Source organism: Thermobia domestica, chromosome 3 (genome assembly GCF_964235325.1).
Source record: "Thermobia domestica chromosome 3, izTheDome1.hap1.1, whole genome shotgun sequence".
NCBI lineage: Eukaryota > Metazoa > Arthropoda > Insecta > Zygentoma > Lepismatidae > Thermobia > Thermobia domestica.
Window position 1 is genome coordinate 284,565,881 of NC_137456.1, and position 25,989 is coordinate 284,591,869.

At 35.2% G+C, this 25,989-nt stretch overlaps 2 protein-coding genes across 3 annotated transcripts in view; one reads left to right on the plus strand and one right to left on the minus strand.

Moving 5' to 3' along the window:
* Nucleotides 1-25,989, plus strand: part of LOC145681103 (putative phosphorylase b kinase regulatory subunit alpha) — a 147,011-nt gene that overhangs the window by 35,760 nt on the left and 85,262 nt on the right. For both annotated transcript variants that reach the window (XM_081752511.1, XM_081752510.1), the window contains exons 7-10: nt 1,100-1,252; nt 4,786-4,959; nt 11,688-11,901; nt 13,595-13,704. In XM_081752511.1, coding sequence (XP_081608637.1) covers nt 1,100-1,252; nt 4,786-4,959; nt 11,688-11,901; nt 13,595-13,704 — 651 coding nt within the window. The remainder of the gene's footprint in view (nt 1-1,099; nt 1,253-4,785; nt 4,960-11,687; nt 11,902-13,594; nt 13,705-25,989) is intronic.
* On the minus strand, nt 22,093-23,754 carry LOC145681102 (tubulin alpha-1 chain-like). The gene has a single exon (XM_081752509.1). The coding sequence runs from the start codon at nt 23,633-23,635 to the stop codon at nt 22,286-22,288; it is 1,350 nt and encodes a 449-aa protein (XP_081608635.1). The 5' UTR covers nt 23,636-23,754; the 3' UTR covers nt 22,093-22,285.

Consider the following 25,989-nt stretch of genomic DNA (forward strand, 5'->3'; position numbering starts at 1 on the left):
TGTAGAGTGGAGTGCACACTGCCAGTTGAAATGTCACATGTCTTAGCTATATGGCGTATAGTCACTCACTGGTCTGCTAAAATCACGTCATGCATTTTTGTAACCATTTCTGGTGTGGTCATTGTTGCAGATGGATCAACAACATGCTCATCTTGACAGGTCTACCGACCACATTTAAATTCACGGCACCATCTCTTCACTGGATTATATGTAGGAGTAGAGTCTTCAAGAGTTTTCACCATATTTGCATGGATGTCCTTCGATGTTAGATTTTTCTTGAGTAAATATTGTATCACTGCTTGAACCTCTGATTTTTCGATTTCTTCAAATGTGGCCACTCCTCTTACTGGTCATCAGACTGCAACAAAAAGAGAACTTGTTGTAAATTCTTGAAACTTTGTTGATATTAGTCTAAAGTATGCCCAATATTATGTATAAAACTACAAGTTACCAGTGTCACTAGAAATGGGTCAGGGGCAGAGCATGCGAAACACCCTCGTATATGTGTATATTTTGGAAACAAAATTAAGAAATTTGAATGAATATATGTGCCTCTATCAAATTTTTGTGAGAAGATTGAGAGTTAAAATATTTAATACCTATTATAAGTAGATAGTTGATAAATTGGTGGAACGGAGTTATCATTTCTTTTCTACAAGGCAAGTACACTCACCGAGAATCAAATTCAAGTCCACACGCACAGAAAGTACGCCACGAAAGAGTACCAGAACATTAATATTCATATAGAAAAGAAATCTAATCAGTTCTTACTTATTTCTTTAAGTAAGAACCTCAAAGCAAATATATTTAAAGGTTTTGAGTCCGTAGGATATTACCGAGTTGAAATTACCGAGTTGAAAGAATAAAAGGAAATTAAGGAAAATAATTGTTGAAGTGTGTAATTAATAGGTTATTTATTAAATTTAGTACTTATAGAAAATACGAGAAAATGTATCCTACAATGTGTAATTCCGTGCGCTTGATTACAAGTTAGTCTGTCTTGCTAGATAAAAATTTTATCTGGCACTTAGTAAAATTTTCGTTAGGATAAGAGAATTATTCCTGCAAATCTAAATCTTTGTTACAATTTATTTTCTAGGACCCCAATCGTTTGTACTACGAACCCTGGGAGTTACGAATGTTTGAGCATATTGAGTGCGAATGGCCGTTATTCTTTTGCTACCTAATCATAGATTACTGCTTCCAGGGAGACAAAGAAGCTGTCACCGAATATACAGAGTCTCTTGAAGAGGTAACTTTTGTTACTGTTAACGTAGTTTGCTTTGAATTGTAGTGATTTGGATCGTAGTTTCGACTACTTTTGATTACTTTGCCCTTAAGAGTAGCTTAAAAATGACATTACTAGTAATATTCAAAAACGATAATTATATGTAGAATAATCGACATGCCTGAGGATCATTCATGTGAAATCATTAAGAGGGTTGCTCAACCATCAGATATATTTTATATATAAATATACTCACAAAAGATTACCTTACTAATAACATCGTGGAAAGAAGGGTGTACATTGGTGTAGAAAACAAACCTCTGCACGGTTACTACAAAAAATTGGGAGTTACTGTTTGTACTGACTTAGAGCGGAGGTATTAGTCTTCCGTAAAATATATATAAAAGTAGAATAATGTTTTGGTAAAAGGGATTTTCAAGCCCTCGAATGCAGCCGTCAAAAGTACAAAATTTTCTAATTTCCGTAGCCTGTAAAATCAAAAGTACTTAAAACCTAAGATAGTTGCATACCAGACTCATTAAAAAAATCATCAAAACAAATTGATACAAAAAATCAGTAACAAATTATTACTTATTGTCTATTAGTGTGTGTGTATATAGGTAATTTTTTATGTGTATGTGTAAATCAACTTCCAGCTTTCACATAATTTTCTAAAAACTACAGATCAGTATTAAAGAAACACTTTACAACTTATCTGGAGTAGTGAGGCTCAAGTGGACTAGTGAGACTTTTTAAAAAAGGAAAGTGATTCAAATACAGAAAGGAAGCATTACTGTTCCTAGAAATTTATGTTATATTAAAGCGGCACTTATTTTCTATGGTATATTAAAGTTAATGAGACTCAGTGCAGACAGCTTAGTAAGAAAGCTCAAGTACAGCAAGCCATCACTAGTTCTGAATTTTTTGATCGGTTTGTTCCTATGATTCAGATCTCAACAACTCCTCCACGATAGTCTAAGAAGGAAGATCCGTTAATTATATTGGTGTGTAATTATCGCAGGTTATGAATACTGATAAAGAGGTCGATATATTTTAAGTTTTTCCGTCTGAGTCTTCAACCTGTTGCATCATCAAAAAGCGATACATCAAAATAGGTACAAACCCAAAAAAAAATTATTAAATATTATTTTTGTCCTGCATCTATGAATAAAATGAGAGTGGTTGTAGTAACAAAATAATATCTGTACCAAACACATGCAGTTAGGTTTTCAGGTGGCTAAACATATTAATGCTCAAATCTAAATGAATCCATGATTGTAGGAAGCATCTGAGGCTGTTTTGTGCAGCTTTGAGATATTAAAGAACTCTAAATTCAGGACTGTAGAACTTTCTTGCGCTTAAGTTATAGTTCAATGTTACGTTTACATCGTCCCAACACCTTCGACACCTGCTCTTTCTATAAACCAAGCTGCATGTACGTAGAGAATTTAAAAAGTTTAGAAACAAATCGGAAAAGTTTAAATTTCAGTGTCTCGGATCCTTTACGCAAGTATTGATTCAAATATGGGTGTGACCTGTGCCCTATTTTGAAATGATTAAATTGAAACAATACAGTTTTTAAGTTGCAATTAAATAATAATTTTAAATTGGTAAATTGCCTGTACAGTTTAACACCTAGTAGTGTAGGTAGTGACATTCTAAAAGTGTCAACAGGTAGCGAAATCTGTTAACGTGATGTTATTATTAGGATTAGCGTGACGTAAATACTGATACGTTTGCCGTATATTATAGGGAATAGTGATAGTTGCCCTTGTCTTTCTACAACCAACATTACAAATCGTAAGAAGGTTGTATAACATTCCAGGATTGCGTGACACAAAGATTGATACGTTTGCCGTATACTATAAGCAATTGTAATTGTTCCCCTTGTCTTTCTACAACCAACATTACAATTGTTAAGAAGACTATTGTGCAGCAACCCCTTGTCAGTTCAATAGCTCAGATGACGCATAATTAATCGTACATTTGGGGATGTCAGAACACAAGTTGCGCCCAGGATTTTGTAAATACTGAATTTGGTAGAACACAAAGTACGGGATCTGACTTGGGTTGCGTTTACTCGTAAATAAAATCGAACACATACAAAAGAGACAGATTATGATGTTGAAAGGGGTTGAAATAGGTGAGAAGGGAATAACGATTAGGATCGGTTAATCTACTAGTACTCACTTGTGTATCTCGGCGTTCCTTCCTCGATGAATCCTTTCGATGGGTCGACGTTCGTCCATTTATCTCCTTGATCTACTGAGCGTCAAAGTAGTCGGGAATTAAGAGGCAGCTATGTCCAAACAGGAAAACCAATATATTAACGACGATTAATCTAATTAAAATCGAAATTGCTTTGTAGTGAACTACTCATTGTTGTCAACAGCTATGCAACGTTGGCTAAGACAATGCCCCCTAAACTAGAGCAAGGCATGACTTTTGATAAAATTCGAAATCGTTGCTCGCGCTGTTACATCTTGATTCGTCTGAAATCCAATACCAACCACCTCTTCCAAAACTCTCGCAACCGTTTTGTTCCACTTTCCTTCTGGGTAAAAATCCTAGATAATTGAGTGTTTCTTCTGTTTCGTTTCGTAAAGTGCATACTACGTAGATTAACCAAAGGTGAGGTGATGATAGGAATGCGGACAGGGAAACAATCTGCTGTTTTATTAATTAAGAAATTGTGCATGTGTAAGAAAGAAAGAACAGACAGCAAGAAAACTTCCTTGTAGGAAAAGTAAATAAACTTAGAAAAAAATCGAAATGTGACTCAACATTAAACAGATGATGATGTTTTTCACTAAGTTGGATTTAAAATGAAATGTCCCAAGGTTCAAAATAAAATAACCCATAATGTGTCCAAATACATATATCTTCACAGTATAGCGATCCAGGATAGCATGACATAAAGATTGATATGTTTGCCGTATATTATAGGAAATTGTCAGTGTTTCTTTTGTTTTTCTACAATCAACATTACAAATAGTGAAAACGTTCTATAACGTTCCAGGATAGCGTGACACAAAGACATATTTTTGCCGTATCTTGTGGGGAATAGTAATTGTTCTCCCTTGTCTTTCTACAACGAACATTACAATTCTTAAGAAGGTTTCAGGATAGCGTGACACAAAGACTGATACATTTTCTGTATATTACAGGGAATCGTCATTGTTCCCCTTGTCTTTCTACAACCAACATTACAAATCTTAATAGGGTTGCATAACGTTCTAGGATAGCATGACACAAAGACTGATATGTTTGCCGTATATTATAGGAAATTGCCATTGCTCCCTTTATCTTTCTACGACCAATATTACAGGTCTTAAGAAGGTTATATAACGTTCCAGGATAGTGTAACACACATACTGACATGCTTCCTTTTTGTAATTAGAGGTAATTTTGAACCGGATAATAAAGTAAGAACTTTAATTCATTTGTTCAGTATGTATCCTATATCATCCATTAGCAACTATTAGTATAAAAATGATTTTACAAATTTGATTTACATCTATTAGCAAATATTAGTATTTTCACGTCTTATTACTTAGGTTATGATTCATACAGAAGATGGCACATGGCTGGTACCTGAACTATATGCAGTCCCTGCAGAGAGCGTAGCCGATGAATACAAAGAACCAGGAAGCCAAGAAAGAATAGCACTAGGACGATGTCCGTTTATGTGGGCACAGTCGCTTTACATTGTCGGAAAATTGTTGCAAGAGGTAAGCAAGCATGTAATTCAGCTTGTGTGAAGTAAGCTCTTAGATTTTATGATATACAGGGAAAATTCACAAATCAATGTAACCCTGATTTTTGAACATTGTAATTTATTCCAAAATTAAATATTTAATTGTCTCACTGCTTGCTTTCTTCAAGAACTTTTAAGTGTAGGGAACACTCAGAACCCTTACACTGCTTTGTCTCCTTCAATACCACCCAAATATCAGAAGTGGCCTTCAATTGATAAAATCCGAAAATATCTAAGTGTCCTCTTTTCTGCAGGTGTCACTGATGCTTTTATTTAGTTTTATTTTCAATTTCTTTGTTTTTATTTCTTAATCTCCACGCAATACAATCAGAATGTGGCAACATCCAACACCCAGACAGAAAATGCAGATGGGATCTGACGAGGGAGGATCTGATGACAGCTGCTTTTCATTTGATAAAAATGTAATTTTCATGGTAAATACATGCGAAATACAGGTGTTAGCGAATTAGTGGGCGTGTTAGCGGAATATACATGTAAAGTACATCGCATTAAGTGTACATAAAATTTGCGTGTCACGGGTGTTGGACACACACAAAACATGTACGTTCCATGTATATATACGGCAGAAGAGACATGTAGGTAACATGTACATGGGAGCCACATGTAACATGCAGTTTGCCTGTTCATGAATTGGGTATGTATTGGCAATGTATTCAGTTGTAATCCCATGTATTATACATGTGTCAGGACCTTGCATAGCGAATATCGAATTGGAGACTTGTGCCTGAATATTGCATGTTTTCTATGCCTATAACGTGAATGTTTAGCTCCAATCCACCTTGTTCACCACACGTATCAGTTTAATCTATTTATTGTCAGTCATGATCATTGAATGTTTCCGTTCACCTGTACACTGCACGTAGGGGAGTTACTCACTTCGCATGTACACGAAAATGATAAATGTAAAATAACATATTCTACATCATGCGTTTTCCATGCTATACGCTAATACATGGTATTTACATGTAATGCGAATGCTACACATGTATATTACATGTTATAACAGGTACCTTGCTTGTACTTTTCATTCTTACTGTATTGCAAAGGTTATCAACAATCCATTCATGGTACTTTATATGCACATATTCCCTCCATTTACTTGCATGTGAGTGACTACGTGTACATTGCATGTTCTCATTTTAATGTACAGGCTCTATACAACGCGTGTTTCCCTGCAAGATTTCCAACGGAAATTTAATACTTTTTGACATGCATATCACCTGAAGACAATGTGCCTGTAATATTTTCTATACATTTGTTTTCGCCGAAACAGGCGCCTGTATAATGCCTGTCAAAATCTGACAGGCTTTTACAGACAGTTCCATGTACAAAACATTGCATGTATCCTCAAAAATTTTCATAATAGGATGCACAAAGAACAAGGTGATTGCTTCAGCTTAAGGGTAATTGATCTCTTAGTTATATTACCTTCCAATACTTCTTGCATTCGAAAAATTTAAATATGCACAGATATGCAAACTTATGTACTGATCTGTTTTCTGTGTATAATTTACATTATGTAATACTCTCGTTCGTATTTTTCTCAATACTGATGTCAATTAATAATTTATGTAGTTTAGAGATTAAATTTACTCAAAATTTACTGAAAAATTGTCTATAAAACATATAGAATTACTTTGAAATTAATCACATGCTTAGCAAACAAAGAAAGAGATTATGAAGAAAGAATTGAATTTTTCCTGGCAACGTAATTTTAGTAAGTCTACTCGGGCTATCAGCCAGGTGAAGGTATTCAATCATCTTCGTTGGACGCTACAAGAGAATGGCTACAGTCTTACTGATAACATGGGCATAAAAAGGGCTGTTACTTCCCAACACAAAGTGATTTAAAAAGTTAAGAGTAAGAATAATCTCTCTACTACTGTATTGTCTTTCTTGGCTGCACCTCTGGTAAACGCAGCAGAATACTTGCCAGACATGGTATAAGAGTTATTTATAAGCTTCCAGCCAATACATAGAACAACGATGCAAGGAAAACAAGAGTTACATAAGACTTCAGCAACCCGAAAAGTCAAGAATAGCAGAGCATAGCCTAGAGCTTGGACAAAGAATTGATTTTACAAATACCATCATAGTAGCGAAGTGCAGCAATATTTGGGACAGAATAATAAAGGCAACCATAGCCATCTCACAGGAAAAGAACAGTCATAATACAGACCATGGGTTTCAACTCAGCCCTATTTGTCGTAGCCACAACAACAGCAAATCAGGAGCCAGCATCCGTCAGCCAATCAGAAGCCAGCATTTTCCTCAGCCAATCATAAGTCCCCATTGATAGCTCTGCCCCTAAATAGTCACCATATACAATGCTTGTCAAAAGTTCCGGAACGCTAAATATCTTGGTTAGAATGCGTTTTTCTGAAAATTTGAAAGATACAAAATTTGCAGGATATCAACAGACCTATCGAAAACTCGTGCCCGCCAAATGTATGCGGCCCCGTGTGGGCCCCACGGGGCCCATCTGTGATTTTTCAAATTAGAGCTCCCATTTTTTTATTCCAAATTCAGTATCTACGGGACAAACTAAATCAGAATATGTGCTGCTCAAAGCTGTAGAATGTGAATATTAGGCCCTACAGGGCTGGAAAAACTATTAGGGTGAGTACTGTTAAAAGTTCCGGAACGGCTAAATATCTTGGTTAGAATGCGTTTTTCTGAAAATTTGAAAGATACAAAAGTTGCATGATATCAATAGAACTATCGGAAGCCCCTGCCTTTCAAAATGTGTGCGGCCCTGTGTAAGCCCAACGGGTCCCATCTGTGATTTCTTTAAATGAGATCCCCCGTTTTTTATTCCAAATTCGAGATCTATGGAACAAACTAATTCAGAATATGTAGTACTCAAAGCTTAAGGTGTGAATACCGGCCCCTACAGGGCCGGAAAGACTATTAGGGTGAGTAGTTTAAAAATTTCCAGAAGAGCTAAATACCCCGATTAGATTGTTTTTCTAAAAACTTGAAACATACAAAAGTTGCAGGACATCAACAGGCCTATCGGAAGCCCCTACCTGTCAAAATATGTGCGTCCCTGTTTGGGCTCCACGGGACTCAACTATGATTTTTTTTTAATGAGAGCTCTCATTTTTTATTCCAAATTCGGTATCTACAGAACAAACTAAATCAGAATATGTACTGCTCAGAGCTGTAGGATGTGAGTACCAGGCCCTACATTGCCGGAAAGACTATTAAGGTGAATAGTGTGAAAAGTTTCGGAAGGGCTAAATATCTCTGTTACTATACGTTTTTCTGAAAACTTCTAAGTTACAAAAGTTGCATGAAAATCAACAGGATTGTTGGGCTGTTAGAAAAATGAAAATGTTTAGACCCTATGGGCACTAGGGAACCGAAGTGTTATTTTGCAAGTAGGTACCCCTGTACCAACAAGGTGGAAGTGTGTTATAGGTCATAAATATATTCTGCAAAATTGATGTATTAAAACAAAGTTAGTGTAATTGTGGTGTATGATTGGTAAAGAGAATAGAGTGCAGACAGGCGCAGATTAAGAATAAAGGTTTAGAAGAATTCAAGTGTGTATTTACGTAATTATTGGTATCTTCACCTCTGAATAGTTTCTTCAATTGCATTCATATCTGAAAAGCAAAGTGTATGAACAGAAATCTTATAATATTGAACAACTGAAGGAAAGCATAGTAAATATTTCAAGCTAAATTACATCAGATATGTTAGCTGCAGTTATGGATGAGTTTTATTTACGTCTGGGTTATTGTCAGGTCACAGAAGGACATCAATTCGAACACTTAATTAAATGCAAACACGTTTTCTCAAATGCAAACACATTTGCAACAGAGAGGGTTTGGAGTCGAAAAATACTAAGGGAGTGACGAACCTTGGGGTCCTTGTCTCTGTAGTGACATCTTGTACAGTACATAACAGGCTGCACGGAGACACAGCCAACAGGATATGAGGTGCATTTTACAGGAACAATATTGTTGATCCCCTTAGAATTTCTTTCCACTTAGGCTTTCATAGCAACTCATTCTGCAGTTGTTAGACATAACATGATTTTGCGATGTCGAATTCATTTCTGACAACCCAGTAGCCAATGTTCCATAATCACCTTGTACTGTGGAGCCCTACATATAAGTACATACTGTGCTATAATACTTTCCTAGCATCGAAATCTATTATGATTACTAGAGACTAACATTTAATAAAGCAAACTTGGGATTTGTAGGGCCCCTACACACTGTTAAAAATGTGTACACGTGTTATGAACTCTTACGTCAAAGTTCCGCATAAGTGTTAGTATTACATGTTTTCATTCACATGAAGGAACATCGCAGAGAGTTGTATAGATCTAGTTGTCAGTTTTATACGTGTGTAGAGTGTGAAAACTGTTTCTTATCGTAGCCGTCAATGCAATTCTGATCTAGTATTTGCTGCCGCCATCATGATTACTCATTATTTTTACAGAATTTGGAATTTGTTTTCAGTGAATGACAAATTCGATCTCTAGATAACATTTGCAAATACGATTAAAATGTCTTATGTCGTGTGCTTAGTGCAGTTTATGTTCTCGGAGTTCAGATAACGCACTTCCAAGCTTCAATATTATTTGGATCTGAAATTATCTGTTTGGAAATGTAGTGAAATCAATAGGACCCTGGACTTGTAATTTAACAACTCAAGTTCAAACGTTATTCAAAGTTGCCGTATTCTTTTCTCTTTCTCCCAGTATTCCTGAAAATTAAATGCTGGCTTTAAAAAACAAACAAACAAACAAACAAAAAAAAAAAAAAAAAAGTTACTGGAAATGCCCAGAAAGCGTTTAGAAGTTGCTTTGCATTTTACAGGCAAGTTTCAGAGGATTTTTAAGAGTGGTGTCCTATACCAACCACGTAGTATCTACTTTCATGACCTACGAATTTACTTGTCAGTACGTTTCGCAGGATTCCATTTAGCAAATTCAGAATCCTGGGACATTTCATCATTAACCCACTTTTGAGCACCTTGGAACCCATCGTCCAAAACAAAACAGAACTGAGCACGACAGTATGTTTACATATTTTCGTGGAGAACATTTTCCAGTGAAAACTGTAGGCTGTAGGGCCTGGGACTAGCTTTGAGCAGTACATATTCTGATTTAATTTGTTCCGTAGATATCGAATTTGGAATAAAACTGGGGGCTCTCATTTGAAAAATCACAGATGGGCCCCGCGGGGACCAGACAGGGCCGCATAAGTTTTGAAAGGCACGGGCTTCCGATAATTCTATTGATATCCTGCAACTTTTGTATCTTTCAAATTTTCAGAAAAACGCATTCTAACCAAGATATTTAGCCGTTTCGGACTTTTTCACAGTACTCATCCTAATAGCTTTTCCGGCCCTGTAGGGCCTAATATTCACATTCTACAGCTTTGAGCAGTACATATTCTGATTTAGTTTGTTCCGAAGATACCGAATTTGGAATAAAAAATGGGGTCTCTAATTTGAAAAGTTACAGATGGGCCCCGTTGTGGGGCCCACACGGGGCCCCACACATTTTGACGAGCACGAGTTTTTGATAGGTCTCTTGATATCCTGCAACTTTTATATCTTTCAAATTTTCAGAAAAACGCATTCTAACGAAGATATTTAGCCGTTCCGAAACTTTTGACAAGCACTGTGTACATAGTCACATCTCCAATCTCTTTGTTACAATCCCTGAAGATGAATGCAATGTCTGCATTCGAAACGTTGGGTGTCAATACCTTCACCTGGCTGATAGCCCGAGAAGACTTATTATTATTATTATTATTATTATTATTATTATTATTATTATTATTATTATTATTATTATTATTATTATTATTATTATTATTATTATTATTAAAAACACTATGTTGAAATTAAAATGAAATATAAATAAAATATAGAAACCGTCTGGCACATTTTTCTTAACTAAATGATATGATTAACCTTGGAGTCCCATTGCATCTACTACGACAATATTATTTTGAGAGCTATTATTGCTCTCTTCGTCAGTTGCTTCAAGTTCGAAAATTGATTAATTTAGTTACGCGTCTTTGGCGTGGGAGACCCGGGTTCGATACCTGGCGGGAGCTCATGTGGCTCGGATTCCACGTTAATCAGTAGCCTCGCTGCTGAAAGGGACGTTAAACTCCAAATCAACTCAACTCAATGAATTTAGTGAAATGCTACAGATTCCATTTTTACGAAAATTGTACGAAAATGTGATAAAATAAAAGCTTTTGTTATCTTTGAAATAAACTGACGCCTCGATGGTGTCCTCAGAATGATTGATAAATGAAATATATTGAACCAATTAGCAAGTTAACGCAACAAAAGGTTTTATTTTATAACATATTTCTTTGTCCTAACTACCATTAAATAAAATCATGATATTTTGACCAACAAACATTCCTACTAGTGAAAAATATTTTTTTTAAAAAAGATCGCTGTGTTAAATGTATTGACAGTGTAAGGTTAGTCGTATCACTTAGTGTATTGAAACTACTTTGAGGCTTTTTATTCTACGTGGCAATACCTTCATTACTCCTAGGATTAAAGCAGGCACAAAATAATAGTCAATTCATACGCACTCATACATCTCAAAGCAAAGAAAATATATGTATGTATATGTACGCGTGTTTACCACTTTCTAAATGCACACTTTTGTGGTCTTCTCTTTTCTATTAGGGATTTTTGGCTGTGGGCGAACTGGATCCTCTGAATCGTCGACTTTGCTCCGAGAAGAAGCCAGACGTTGTAGTCCAGGTAGTAATCCTAGCAGAAGATGAAAGCATACGAGAAAAGTTGGTTCAAAATGACATTCATGTCCAAACTGTATCTGAAGTTGCTCCTATTGAAGTACAACCAGCAAGGGTTCTCAGCCATCTCTACACATACCTCGGTAAGATAAGATACTTCTACGTGTAAGTCAACTAAAGAACTGCGTTTCGCTATCGACTTACTTTCTGTTCTAATGTTTTGGAAATAATGTAGACACGATGAAGTATACCGTGACAGACCGAAGTAAAATTCACGGAAATATTGTAATCAATAATAATAAAAATGGCAGCGATAGCAGCGTTAAGCTATTAAGCATTCACCAGTAGGTTCTGGAAAGTTATATAAATCACAACAGTTTCACTTTTACCCAATTTTTGTTATAACTTCTAATGAATCTTAGCAATTAAAGTTTAAAAAAATGATTTTTTTTTTTTTTTTTTTTTTTTATCTTAACAACCACTGCCATTCGTTTTGACTAGTGTATATTTAAGTGCTTCACATCTCAAACTTCGGAAGAATTTCTGTAACATTGCATTTGTACTGCTTGTGTAACGCTGTTCTTTTTTAAATTTTAGTTTATTTATTTATTTATTTTATTTTATTTATTTTTTAATCATGTTTTTCCTTGTATTGTAGGAGCTTTCTTGACATTTTCTTGTACTGTTTGTATTTAGAGTGAACATGTGTATCGCAAGAAAGTTATTCTCATAAGGCATTTATAAGCTGTCAGTTTGTGTATAGTAACTTCGAAATCAGAAATTAAATATAATATGTTCGGTGATAGAGGGGGAGGGAGGCTCGACTACTGACCAATTGTCGTGTTGATGAGAGAGGGTAGTCCTATTCCCAGTTTTATTAATATTAAATGAATACTGTCATTGGAAGTGTTTTCCAGCAGCTAAAGTACAATCAGGGGAAAAATTCGTCAGTGAAATGAAAAACGAAGCAGACATATCTACAACAAGCCATCTATATTCCATAGATATATATGATGTTACAAATATTACTGCAGAATATGTACAGTGGACTCACGAGTTACGAACTTCATGGAACAACATATGTTCTATGATGATGTTTGTAAACCGAAATGTTCCTGTTTTTCCCGTTGAAATTAATGTAAATATAGTTAATCTGTTCTAACAACAGAAACATTGTTTTTTAACGTTTCTAAACGGTTTTCTGTGATGAAGAATATAGAATGAAAATAACGTTATTCTTTCTAAGAGACAAATAAGTAACGCTAAATTAAACAAAACAGAATGAGAGCTAAAACATACAAAAAGAACAAAAAGTAGTTTTTGAACACAAAATTCCTATAGATAATGTCTATGGCAAACGCGCAAAAGGCACATGGAATTTTTGGTACAGGTGTGTGTGTTCGTATTCCGAAATACCATTCATAAACCGAGGAAAAAAATGTTCACAAAACCTGTTTATAAATCGAATTGTTCGCAAAACAAGGGGTTCGTAACTCTTGGGTTCAGTGTGTTTTTAAATATAAATATTCCAAATATGTGGCGTGTAATTTTAGCAAATTGGAGTCACGGCACTAACTCCTATAAACTGGCTGTGGAATCTTAGCCCCCTTCGGCACCTACTGAATTTATTCCATGGTTGAAAATCATTATAAAGATAGAATGAATGAGTATTACAGGGATGAGAAGCACCACTGGTCAAGACTTCTATAGATATTAGTAATGACAGTCCTCTAAGTGTTAGTGTCTTTGCTAGAAGCAAATGAATACTTTTTTTATTATTGACTAGCCATCGTACAGAAAATAATATTTTTAAGAAATGTATTTATGTATTTCCAGGACGTAATAAAAAATTGGGACTGTCTGGCCGAAAATCACGTGATGTTGGTATATTAAGTACCAGTAAGCTTTATTCCCTACATGACCGGATATTTGCTTTTACACCACAGGTAAGGACGATGATAATCGTTAGAAGTAATGACAGAATTCATAGAAAAACTAATGAAAAGTACATTATTCAATAAAGTGATATTGGAAGATTTTTGTGTCATTTTTCTACAAAAGACTAAGTTACAACTATTTGCAGAAAGTCATAAAATATATGTGGTTTTCAACGTCAGCATTGGCAAATGAAAACATCAATCTATACAGCTTCCGAAAATTTGTCAGAGCGATACAAAATGGGCCATAACTCGAGAACGAAATGTCAGATCAAGAGTCAAAGGACTCAGTATTTTGAGTTCTAAATTCAATATATGTATTTTGAGTATTAATATATGTTGAGCAGCAGCGGCGCAAGGGTTAACCTCACAAGGAAAGAGAAAAACTCTCAGGTCTTCTACAAAATAACGTTAATAAATCAAAAACGTAATCTGGTACACGCTCTACATCCACTGAGACGTTAATGAAATCTACGACTTAAGATAATTCTTAAGTCTTCTTACCTGACCTTTATCCAATATTTTACTCTTGAGTTATGGCTTTTATATATACATCCGACAAAATTTCGGTGAACTATACCACCGAAATGATGCATATATGCGTCCATGATGATATGTAATTGTTTTCATATGTTTGTGTGAGAAATAGTTTCCCCAAAGTTTGCTGGTGTTTTTTCGAACATACTATATGTATACACTAATGCGAAAATCTTAAAATATGCAATGTATACACGGTATAGCTAAATTATGAAGACAGATCTCGGATTTATTGTTTCTCAAACATAATAATAATAATAATAATAATAATAATAATAATAATAATAATAATAATAATAATAATAATAATAATAATAATAATAATAATAATAATATAGCCTTTCCACATTATTGTTTGAATACGAAAAGAAGAAATAGTATAGTGATATACAGGGTGTCTTTAAAGTCTGTCTTATAGCCTGAAAATGGCTAATTATGTTTAATTGAAGCCTTTGCAATTTGAAAGAGGGAGTGTTCAGGTTTCGTTTGGTTGGCAAAAGATGTCATTAGTATGCAGGAGCGGAGCACGATAGTGACGTCGTCCGTCAACTCATTAACTCCCGTCAGTGTTCAAGGAGAAGAGTTTAATTATCGATTTAATGTGCGTCGTGTGGCCATTGAACACCACATTGAACGTTTGAGGACTGAAAAATTGATGTAGCTACAACTATGTTTGCATTTTCTAACAAATATATATATATATATTTCTTAAAGCCAATACAACACTTTGAAATCGAATATGTATTTAAACTTGAACGCTCCTTCTTTCGAACTGTAGACATATCATGCAATTACGACAATACTAGCCATTTTCAAGCTATAGTACTTTGAAATCGAATGAAGACTTTTGAGACATTCTGTACATTCAAAACGGCACGATGACACACGACCAGATCTTTCTCTCTTGTATTATTTTTTATTACTTTTTGAATTAACAATATAAATCAAGATTAGTCTGTTCCATGAAGCATAAAATTCACGATCCCTGAAGAAGATCTATCTAAAATACTGTATTAACGATTGAGTCCTGAGTAAGTTATGGATTGGGAGATTGTACTCTTCCACATGCCCACACATTTAGAATGATATCATATAGAAATTTATGTTATATATCCATCGTCAAAGATGTGCGATCAAAGAAAACAAAATAGATCTGAGTATCAATATACAAGGTGAGTCGAAAGTCCTATTACCCTCTATGCATGTAACGATTATGCCTATTGATGAAACTGAAGTGAACCGAGTATAATAACAGAATTTATGTTATTTGAAGAGGAAATAGACAACATTTTATTCCGGAATATCTGTATGTTCGCTGTCATTTTATAACAGAAAATGATTCACTTCCAGGTACGGTGTTAGATTCTCCGCTACATTGTAGTCTGTTTTTAAAAAGCTTCTCCCATCGCAATATCAATTGTTCGGGTGAGATGGGCTTGCTATCTGTAAGCCTTGCAGCAAATGCTTAACATTGACTTGGCTGTGTGAGGTCGCTCATGAGCTCCGGTGCTTTGTATGATACGCTCTTTCCACAGTATGCGGTGACTTATCTGTGAATCTCACTGTCTGAGGAAACAATAAATGAATTTTACGTCCCATGGTTATCCCGGCTAAGCTAAAGGAGAGAAAACAATAAAATACACTATGTACGAACAATATAGTACAACAATGAGAGATATCTGCAGTGAAGTATACAGCAGTTAGATTACTATCTGGAAAGAAACACATACCGGATTAAGTGTTTATATGTCACATGCCTAGAGAGTATCGGAACTTTCTGTTCAGCCTATATAACGAATTCAGGTAACAGCAGGATTCTAATTCAAACTTTGAGCATCAACACATGTTAAATAATGAACTTCTATTAATTAAAGTTATTGTCTGTTAATTAAACAGTAATTTGAAATATTAATCAAGCAGTCGTAGTCTTTCTTTTGTATAAATATAACGACATAGTTTTAAAGCATGTCTTACTTCTGATCCTATCAATGTTTTAAAAGAAGATTTTCCATTAAATAACATATTCTCTACTTTCTTGCCCCTGAGTTATCAACACAATGATACCAAACAGCAAAAATAAATATATCATGTTTGATTGTTTTAAAATCTATTTACGAGGCTTTCTAAAATCGCTTGAACTGATGCCAAAAATATTAGTATTCTATCGTGGGTCTTATTCATAGTCGGCACCCTGGAAGTAATTTTGATGTGTACTGATACAACCCAACGTGTCCTCCATTGCTGGAATGTTGTCTGGAAATTTCCGAAAGACAATTAAGCACCAACTGCTGGTTCTCCTCGATGCTGTAAAAGCTTCGTCCTTTCAATCCCACTTTCTCGATTTGGGAAAATGTAGAACCGGGAGAAGGAAGGCACAGTGAGTAGGGGAGGAAAGTATATTCCTGTAAGGCTATGGCTACATTCATGGAGATATTCCTCCTTTCGGACAAATATAGCAGCAATTCGGTTCATGTCGAAATGTTTGTTATAAGTTCTCTGGTATGTTCCGTAACCCACTCGAGCAAGATGACAATTCACGAATGGTAAGATTTCGATCATTATGTACAGCTGATTATCATTTCTGGCGACAATTTCCATGTTGTTGGATGTCATTATTCTTCGTTATGTTTCCTTCGTCACGAAGTTTTTGCCAACCTGAAACGGGAATGCCATTCCGATACTTGTCTAGAACCTAGGAATTATTCACCAACACCTGTATCATAAAATGCGTCTCCATGACGTTCTTACCGAATTCCGCACAATTTAATGTATACTTAGAAAAAAAAATGTCGTAATTTAAATGCTTAGTAATATTCTCCAGAAGCAGATGGGAGTAAACCGTTATAATCCAGTCACTAGCCCACCTATCACCAGTCCACTTTCCATCCCAAAAAAAGTGGTTATTGTTGCTTTCTGTAGCAGCACTATACTACAATTGGATGACAAATAATGATCATAGTCTCGAATTCTGGATAGCACTTTGTAAGGTATTCAAAAGTAAATGAGAATGCTCCAAGAGCATTGCCAGAACAAACTTAAAAAGAATTAATATTTCTTATTAACTTCTACAAGCTTTATACCAATTGTTCTTTGTACTTTATTATTATACTCATTAAACAATTCTTGTAATATATCCATCCATTTATAATTTCTTTGAGAACTAAATTTTTTCCTCATGATTTGTTTAAGAGTTCCATTAAAACGTTCTACGATGTTGTTTTACGAATATACATGCTAAAAATAGAGCTCTCAAAATTGAAAAATTCGCAAAATATCATCTCTCTATGACTTACGGTTTCCGAGATATGGTTTCTTAAATCTCCCAAATCCGAACTTTTTTGGCCAATATCTGGGGAACGATAGCCAGTTGACCAGTGGCCTCCGGATACTATTTGGTACCAAAATGTTCACCATCCTCTTAGGTATTGATCAACACCAATTTCACTTCTCTATGACTTACGGTTCCCGAGATATGGCTCCATAAATCTCCTGAAATTGGAACTCTTTTTGGCCAATATCTCGGGAACGGTAAGAGTGACGCGAAAAATTCCATCACTTTCTTAGATGGTTTTTGACGCTCTATTGAATGGACGGCTCAAAATTGAAAAATTCGCAAAAAAAAATTTATAATTCAGTAACAAACTTTTTAAGTTCGTTGAAAATAAATTCGCAGAGATCATGAATCGAGAAAGGTAATTTCCTTATAGTACGGAAGGAGGTTAAATAGAAAAATAAAGCTTTTTCACCTATTCAGTTGTATGATATCTCTGATGCGTGAGTCTCTGGTTCAGTTCGGCCATGTAAGTTTGTATTGAAAATCATTCTGTCCGTGACTTTTGTCAGAGCTGTATCATTGTCTTCATTCCAGCAATTCTCTCATTTTTACTTGGATTTATAATTCATTCCGTGTAACTTACAGGGCATAATATTTAGATGTTAAAAGTAATTATAATAATTTCATTTCTTTGGTGCACAGGAGAGTCAGATTCGATGTTTATTCGGCGTACATATTCGAATCCAGTGTTTTAGAAAACTTCAGTGCTAAAAATAACTTGAAATTTAATAAGTCACATAATGAGTTTAATGAATCTGGTATCTGCGGTTAAAGGTAATTAATTTCCAAAACAGAAAATATACAAAGTCTATCAAATGCAAACTACAAAAATGTGTATTAATGAAACACAAACTGATTTATATAATAGAGGAGCCATGTAATCCAGCATTGTTGGAAAATCATGTTTCCCAGTATAATTCATTAATTACTATAAAAATATTGTATCTGGGGGACAGGGCCGTGCCGTGGAAAATCAGCGCCCGGGGCGAGAGTATACGACGGCGCCTCCATACATATATTCCAAGCAATTTTTCCTATCTTTTTTCCTTTTTTCTCCCGAATTTTTCGCCCCCTTACTTCGGCGCCCGGGTCCGTCGGCCCGCTCACCCCCCTCCCACGACACGGCCCTGCTGGGGGACACTGGCTCAATCAAAAACACTTCCCTCTGGTGAGACGGGTCCCATGCCATGTGAGTTTCTGGCGGATAACATCGTGTATATGGGTCTCTTCGTCTACTCCCGTTTCCTCAAATTTATTGTCATTTCTACAAACTCTTTGGTGATCTTTACTTCTATTAATCATCCATCTTCTTTAGTGTAAAGAACATAACCATAGGATTTCACTTCAATTTTTCATATTGTATATCCTGCAGTAAATGATTATAGTTAATGAAACACATTTGAAATGTAAAATTATTTTTTGTTCTAAGATTAGGCGTTAGACCAGTGATCGCCAGACCGTCGATCGCGAGCTATTAGTATCTCGCAGGGGCATTTTCGGTACATCGCGTTATACCAATTTCATATTTACTAGAAATGTAAGTTTATAGGTCATAAAGAAATGTAAGATTTTTTTAAAAAATTAATAGTTCTTTTGGTTGGTAGCTTACATTAGAATTTAAAAACGACACGGTAGCTCAGAAGCTTCGTAAGTTTGGCGACTACTGCGTTAGACCAACAGTTTAACGTATATTTCAAATTACGTGCTTCTTAATAAAAGTAGAACAATATTAACATGTAAGTGTCCATATGTGTAATATTAAACATAAAAAAAGAACAAAATATGGAAGCTATTGTGTAAATGTTGGTTATGCCTAGAATAAACAGGTCGATTTATTATTATTCAAGCAGTTTGCCCCAGTTGAATCTATGACTTCGTATATATATTTTGTTGTTCTGTTCTTGGAATATAATCGTTTCTACTTTATTTATTATTATTCTATTTATTCGCGTTCGTGAGCCATAATGAACATTTTTTTAAATGAGTTATCACTCATAAGCGTGATCAGTTATCTACTTAGAAGATTTAATAGAAGGTGCAAGCCTGTACTATTAGATGTGATAATAGAATTTCGGAATTACTGAGGTGAATATGATGTCGACGAACTATAATCCTTCAACAATTTTTCTTCATCGAAATGGTGTATTAGGAAGTGAACATCGTAAGTTTTTCATAGGAACAGGGAACAGTTATACGAAACGTGGAATTTGTACTAAGCTGGCCACCGAATTGGTTTTCCGTTATATTTACGTAACGGTATTGCTGCTAAGCTGGCCATCAAAATGGTTTTCCGTTATTTTTACGGAACGAAATTCGATTTAGGGGCCGTTCAAAAAATTTTTGGCACCTGATCCAAAAACTAATTATTGACCAAGATGATCCTTCGCCATCTTTTGATCCTTTTTTTTCTTTCTTTCTTTTTTTGATCATTCCTAAAATTCTTTTTTATATAAAACTGCGGAATGCAAACACGCCTTTAATATTTCTTTGTCTGGAAGTTCCACGTATATGTTTGATAGAATAAAGTAAGTTTTATGCTTGTCGTAATAAACCAGATTAGATTTTGGTAACAACCCTGACTTAATTCATTCAATTCAGACAGTATTTTGTACTCAAGCCAGCCTTGAATTGTATACATATTACAAAAAGTTAAATATTTACAATAATTTCGGAGTTTTTAAATTTGGTATCTATACAATAAAATTGAAAGTGACTATGTTTGTGACTCTTAATCTCTTGAACCGCCCAACCGATCTCGATCAAACTTTCAACGTAGATGCGGTTCTGGCCTGGGAGTGTTTTTAGCTATTCACTTTGACGGTAGAACTTAGGGGAGGGGGAGGGGGGAACATACAAAAAAATAAATAAAACATAACTCTTGAACCACCCAACCTATCTTGATCAAATTTTCAATGTAGTTGAGGTTCCGGACCGGGATGATTTTTATCATTTCACTTTGACGGAGCAACGTAGGGGAGTTGGAGAAGGGGAATATATATAAATATCAATAAATATAAAAATGAAAGTGAATATGTTCGTGAATTAATAACTCTTGAGCCACCCGATCGATCTCAATCAAATTTTCAACATATATAAAGTTAGAACCTGGGAAGTTTTTTTGTCATCTTATTTTGACAGTAGATTCTAGGGGAGTTGGATGGGAGGAAGGAAAATATATAAAAATAAATAAAACTTAATAAGTCTTAAACCACCCTATCTATCTCGATCAAACTTTCAAAGTGCAACGAAGAGGAGGGGGACGGGTAGATATATGTAATAAAAAGCAAAAATAATAGTGACTGTCTTTGTGACTTCATCACACTTAAACCACCCTACTGATCTTAACCAAATTTTCAACATAGATGAGGTTCAGACCTGAGGTAGTTTTTATCATATCGCTTTAACGGTAGAACTTAGGGGAGGGGAGAAATCTATTAAAATAAATAAAACTTAATAACTCTTAAATCACCAGACCGATCTTGATCAAACTTCCAATATAAATAAGGTTCGGACCTGGGATGTTTTCGTCATTTCACTTTTATGGTGCAATCTAGGGGAGGGGGAGATATATGTAAAATAATAATAATAATAATAATAATAATAATAATAATAAAATAAAATAAAATAAAATAAAATAAAATAAAAGTTACTGTCTTTGTGACTTCATCACGCTTAAACCACTCGACCGATTTTAATCAAATTTTCAATATGGGTGAAGCTCGGACCTGGGATGGTTTTTATCATATTACTTTGGCAGTAGAACTTAGGGGAGGGGACAGATATATAAAAATAAAAATAAAAAAAAAAAACTTTATAACTTTTGAACCACCCGACCGATCTCGATCAAATTTTCGACATAGATGACGTTCGGGCCTGGATTTTTTCTATATATTTTCACTTTGACGGTAGAATCTAGGGGGAGGAGAAGGGGAGATTTATATTTAAACATAAATAAAAATTAACTCTTGAACCACCCAACCGATCTCGATCAAATTTTCAACATAGATGACGTTCGGGCTTTGGATAATTTTTATCATTTAAATTTGTTAATGCAACATGTGTGTGTGTGGGGGGGGGGGGGGCGGAGATATACATGTAAAAAGTAAAAATGAAAGTGACTGTCTTTATGACTTCACTCTTGAACCACTTGACCGATCTCGATCAAATTTTCAACCTAGATGAAGTTCGAACATAAGATGATTTTTGTCATATCAGTTTGACGATGTAACTTAAAGGAGGGGGAAAGACATTTACAAATGATCGAAAATGACCGATATTAGTGTCGAATCTATAGTTTTTGAGGTCGTTGAGATGAACAGTGACACTTCTGATGCCTTTTAAATCCAAATTCAGCCTTGCAAATTGTGGGAGGAGGATATATAAAAATAATCGAAAATGACCAATATCAAGGAACGCTTAGTAATAGTAAAAAGTGACTGACTAACGAAACATATTACTATAATTTCTTAATTTAACCCAGCGAAGCTCGTAATTGATGCTAGTACTATAATAAATAAAAGACCAAGTATAAATAATTGAATTTTATTTCAAAATAAGGAATAGTAATTTTAAAAATAATTGTAAAAACCTAAATATAAATGTTGTATTGAAATGGCTATCAATCACTTAATTTTTTCTTAGTATTTTTGTCCCAAACGCAGTTACATAAAATATAATAAATTCTTCATTAGTACAAGGTTACACGTAGGGATTTTATGTTTACATTTCCTCTTCGCCTTCCCCGCCTTCACCAGAGTCGGCTGCAACTTCTTCGTAGTCTTTTTCCAAGGCTGCCAGATCTTCACGAGCTTCAGTAAACTCTCCTTCTTCCATTCCCTCACCTACGTACCAGTGGACAAAAGCTCTCTTGGCAAACATCATATCAAACTTAGTGTTCAGTCTTTTCCATGCATCCACAATGGCGGTTGTGTTGTTGATCATACAGACAGCTCGTTGGACTTTGGGTAAGTCACCTCCTGGTACTACAGTCGGTGGTTGATAGTTGATTCCAACCTTGAACCCAGTAGGACACCAGTCTACAAATCGAATGGAAGGCTTTGATTTTACTGTTGCAATAGCAGCATTTACATCTTTTGGTACAACATCACCCCGATACAGTAGACAACAGGCCATATATTTTCCATTTCGAGGATCGCATTTCACCATTTGATTTGCAGGTTCAAAGCAGGAGTTGGTAATTTCTGCGACGGTGACCATTTCGTGAGATATCTTTTCAGCAGATAATATGGGTGCGTAGGTAGCTAAAGGAAAATGAATTCTCGGGTATGGAACCAGATTAGTCTGAAATTCAGTTATGTCAACGTTTAGGGCGCCGTCGAAACGCAGAGAGGCTGTGATGGATGATACAATTTGCCCAATGAGTCTGTTCAGATTGGTGTATGTTGGTCTTTCAATATCCAAATTTCTCCTGCAGACATCGTAAGCGGCTTCATTATCGACCATAAAAGCACAATCTGCGTTTTCTATTGTGGCGTGTGTACAGAGGATTGCATTGTAGGGTTCCACAACAGCTGTAGAAATGTGCGGTGCAGGGTAGATAGCAAATTCTAGCTTGCTTTTCTTGCCGTAGTCAACTGTTAGTCGATCCAGCAACAATGAAGTAAATCCTGAACCTGTGCCGCCGCCAAAAGAATGAAAAACCAGGAATCCTTGTAGTCCAGTGCATTGGTCAGCCAACTTCCGTATACGATCTAGTACTAATTCTATCATATCTTTTCCAACAGTATAGTGACCACGTGCAAAATTGTTAGCAGCATCTTCTTTCCCTGTGATCAATTGTTCTGGATGAAACAATTGGCGGTAGGTACCAGTTCGAACTTCGTCCACAACAGTTGGTTCCAGATCAGCCATTACTGATCGCGGTACATGTTTTCCCGAGCCAGACTCGCTGAAAAATGTGTTAAAGCTATCATCAGCGCCACCTACACATTTATCTGAAGGCATTTGTCCATCAGGTTGAATTCCATGTTCGAGGCAGTAGAGTTCCCAACAGGCATTTCCAATCTGGACACCAGCTTGTCCTAAATGAATGGATATACACTCACGCATTTTGTCTCCTTAGTTTAATAAAATATATCAAGACTAATTCCTTTTGTTGCAGATATTTTGAATAAAATTCCAATATTATTATAGAGTGCGTAAAATAGCGTAGCTTAAGGTTAATTAAATGTTGCTATAGAATGGATTATAAAATAATATGTGAAACAACAATAGGTACTGTGACACTGCTTTTAATCAACAATTAAAACATATATCGCAAGATACTAACTTTTAAAAATATATACTATAATTGTTATTGATTTTTGTAGAAATTTATTTATTTACTTCCTAATTATGTATGAGACTACATGAACTCACTGACATAAAATAACGGGTACTTCCAGTTGACGCGTGAAAAGTTAAAATTTGGCTTGATTGTAATTTTCCGGGACTAACCCACAGGAAAATTGCCAAAGTGAATATTTTTAATTTTTAGGTTGTCTAAAGGAGGGATGAAGAAATTTCCAGTGAGCTTTTTTAACCTATAATATCATGTTTTAGGTACTTGAAATTGGAATTGAAATTCGGTATGCTTGTACATTTTGGTTAGCGTTACCTACGTAAGTCACCAAAGAATAAATATTTGCAACTTCAGAGTGGTTTTATGGGGAACTGAGAAATCTGAAATGTTACTTATATGGGGCATCTTCTACACTCTAAAATGTTTAGGCATTTCCTGTAGGATTATAATGATGAAATTTGGCATGATTATGATCATCCGGGACTAACTCACAGGAAAATTGCCAAAAGTGAATATTTTTAATTTTTAGGAGGTGTAAAGGGGGGATGTAGAAACCTTCCATATTATTTAAATAGACTTTTTCTTGGGATACAGACTTTTTCTTGGGATACAAAAGTTTATCTTTTAGGTAGCTAAAATAGGGGAAAAAACATGAAATTCGGTAGAACTATGGGTTTAAAAAGTGCGAGGCCATAGGCCAAATAAACACGGGAGTCTAGGTGCGAAACCCCAGCTGGCAAATTCAGGAAATATTAAGAGTAAATGCATGAAATTCACTCTTGATGCTAAGGCTGATAAATGAGAGATGCGAGGCCGTAGGTTAAGCAAACGCAAGGATGTGAGGATATGGCCCTCAGCTGGCCAAAAGCTAGTTCTTTTAATAAAGTTGAAAAGTTTTCAAAAAATTAAACTTTATTAATAACATAAAAATTGGTACTTCAATTGTTTTTCATCCTTCTACCTTTTTTTTTTTTTTTTTTTTTTTTTTTTTTTTCCAAATGAGTTCCGTTCAGCATGTGAAACTTCGGTATATTTCCAAATTATACAAATTTACTACTGAAACAGAACTAGTAGATCCATAACTTCTGGTTACAATAGAGGAATTAAATATGCAATCTATTTTCTGGCCGCTGAATGCATTCTTATCAAAAACAGCTTTTCTTTGTCTTACGATTACTACTATATAGAAGCAAATATTGAAACCACCAGTACTAGTTTTTACTACTTCTGATTTCAGAAGAAGAATAAGAAGTAAGGTTTAACTTAATCCTAAGAGGGTCAAGCGTTGTACAAATTCTACCCCAGTTATATATTTCTGTGATATCTCTGTAAGTAATGACTGTTAGTTTGCCATTTTTTTTTATAGCTGACTTTAAATAAATGAAGAATATAGCAATGAAATAATTTTTGAATAGAAAGTGTTATTTTGCGGTTTTTTTTTTTTTTTTTTTTTTTTTTGATTGGGGTCTAAAATGTACCCCACTCGGCACTCCATAGAAATAATTGAAATTATTACAATGCACATTCGTTTACATCTGAACTGGCACTACTGCTTCGTAACATAATAAATTTTGAGAAGAATGATGTATCATTACCCCAGTAAACATTAAAGTTGTCACTTGGCATTGAGCGTCATTGTGTAACAGTTAGTTAAAGCTCCAACTGTGCAGTCCTGATCGAACAAGAAATAGAGCCTGAACTTCTTGCATATGATTCTTCATCTGATGTGTACTAGGTTTAGAATTTAGAAAAAGAAATTGACTACCAAAGTGGTGAAAATGATGACATGTCTGGTGATAACAACTGTGACACGACCAAACATATCACAAGAAAAATACGTTGGGGTCCAATTTGTACGCCGCTTGGTACTCCGCGGGTGCTAAAAAGCTTGGGCCTCCCAGGGTTAATATTGGAACGCTGAGTCCATATCTAGAACTCATTTCTCGCTGGTGTTTATGCTGTTTGAAGATCAATGTTGAAACCGGAAGTACTTACTTCGGTTGCAGTAGGCAAATAGTCTTAGACGGAACCTATCCGTGCGGCATGAATTCATGTCAAGAACGTGTTTCCCAGTATCTGTTAGCATTTTTTCACTATTTTAATTTCCACTATTTCCGGTGTA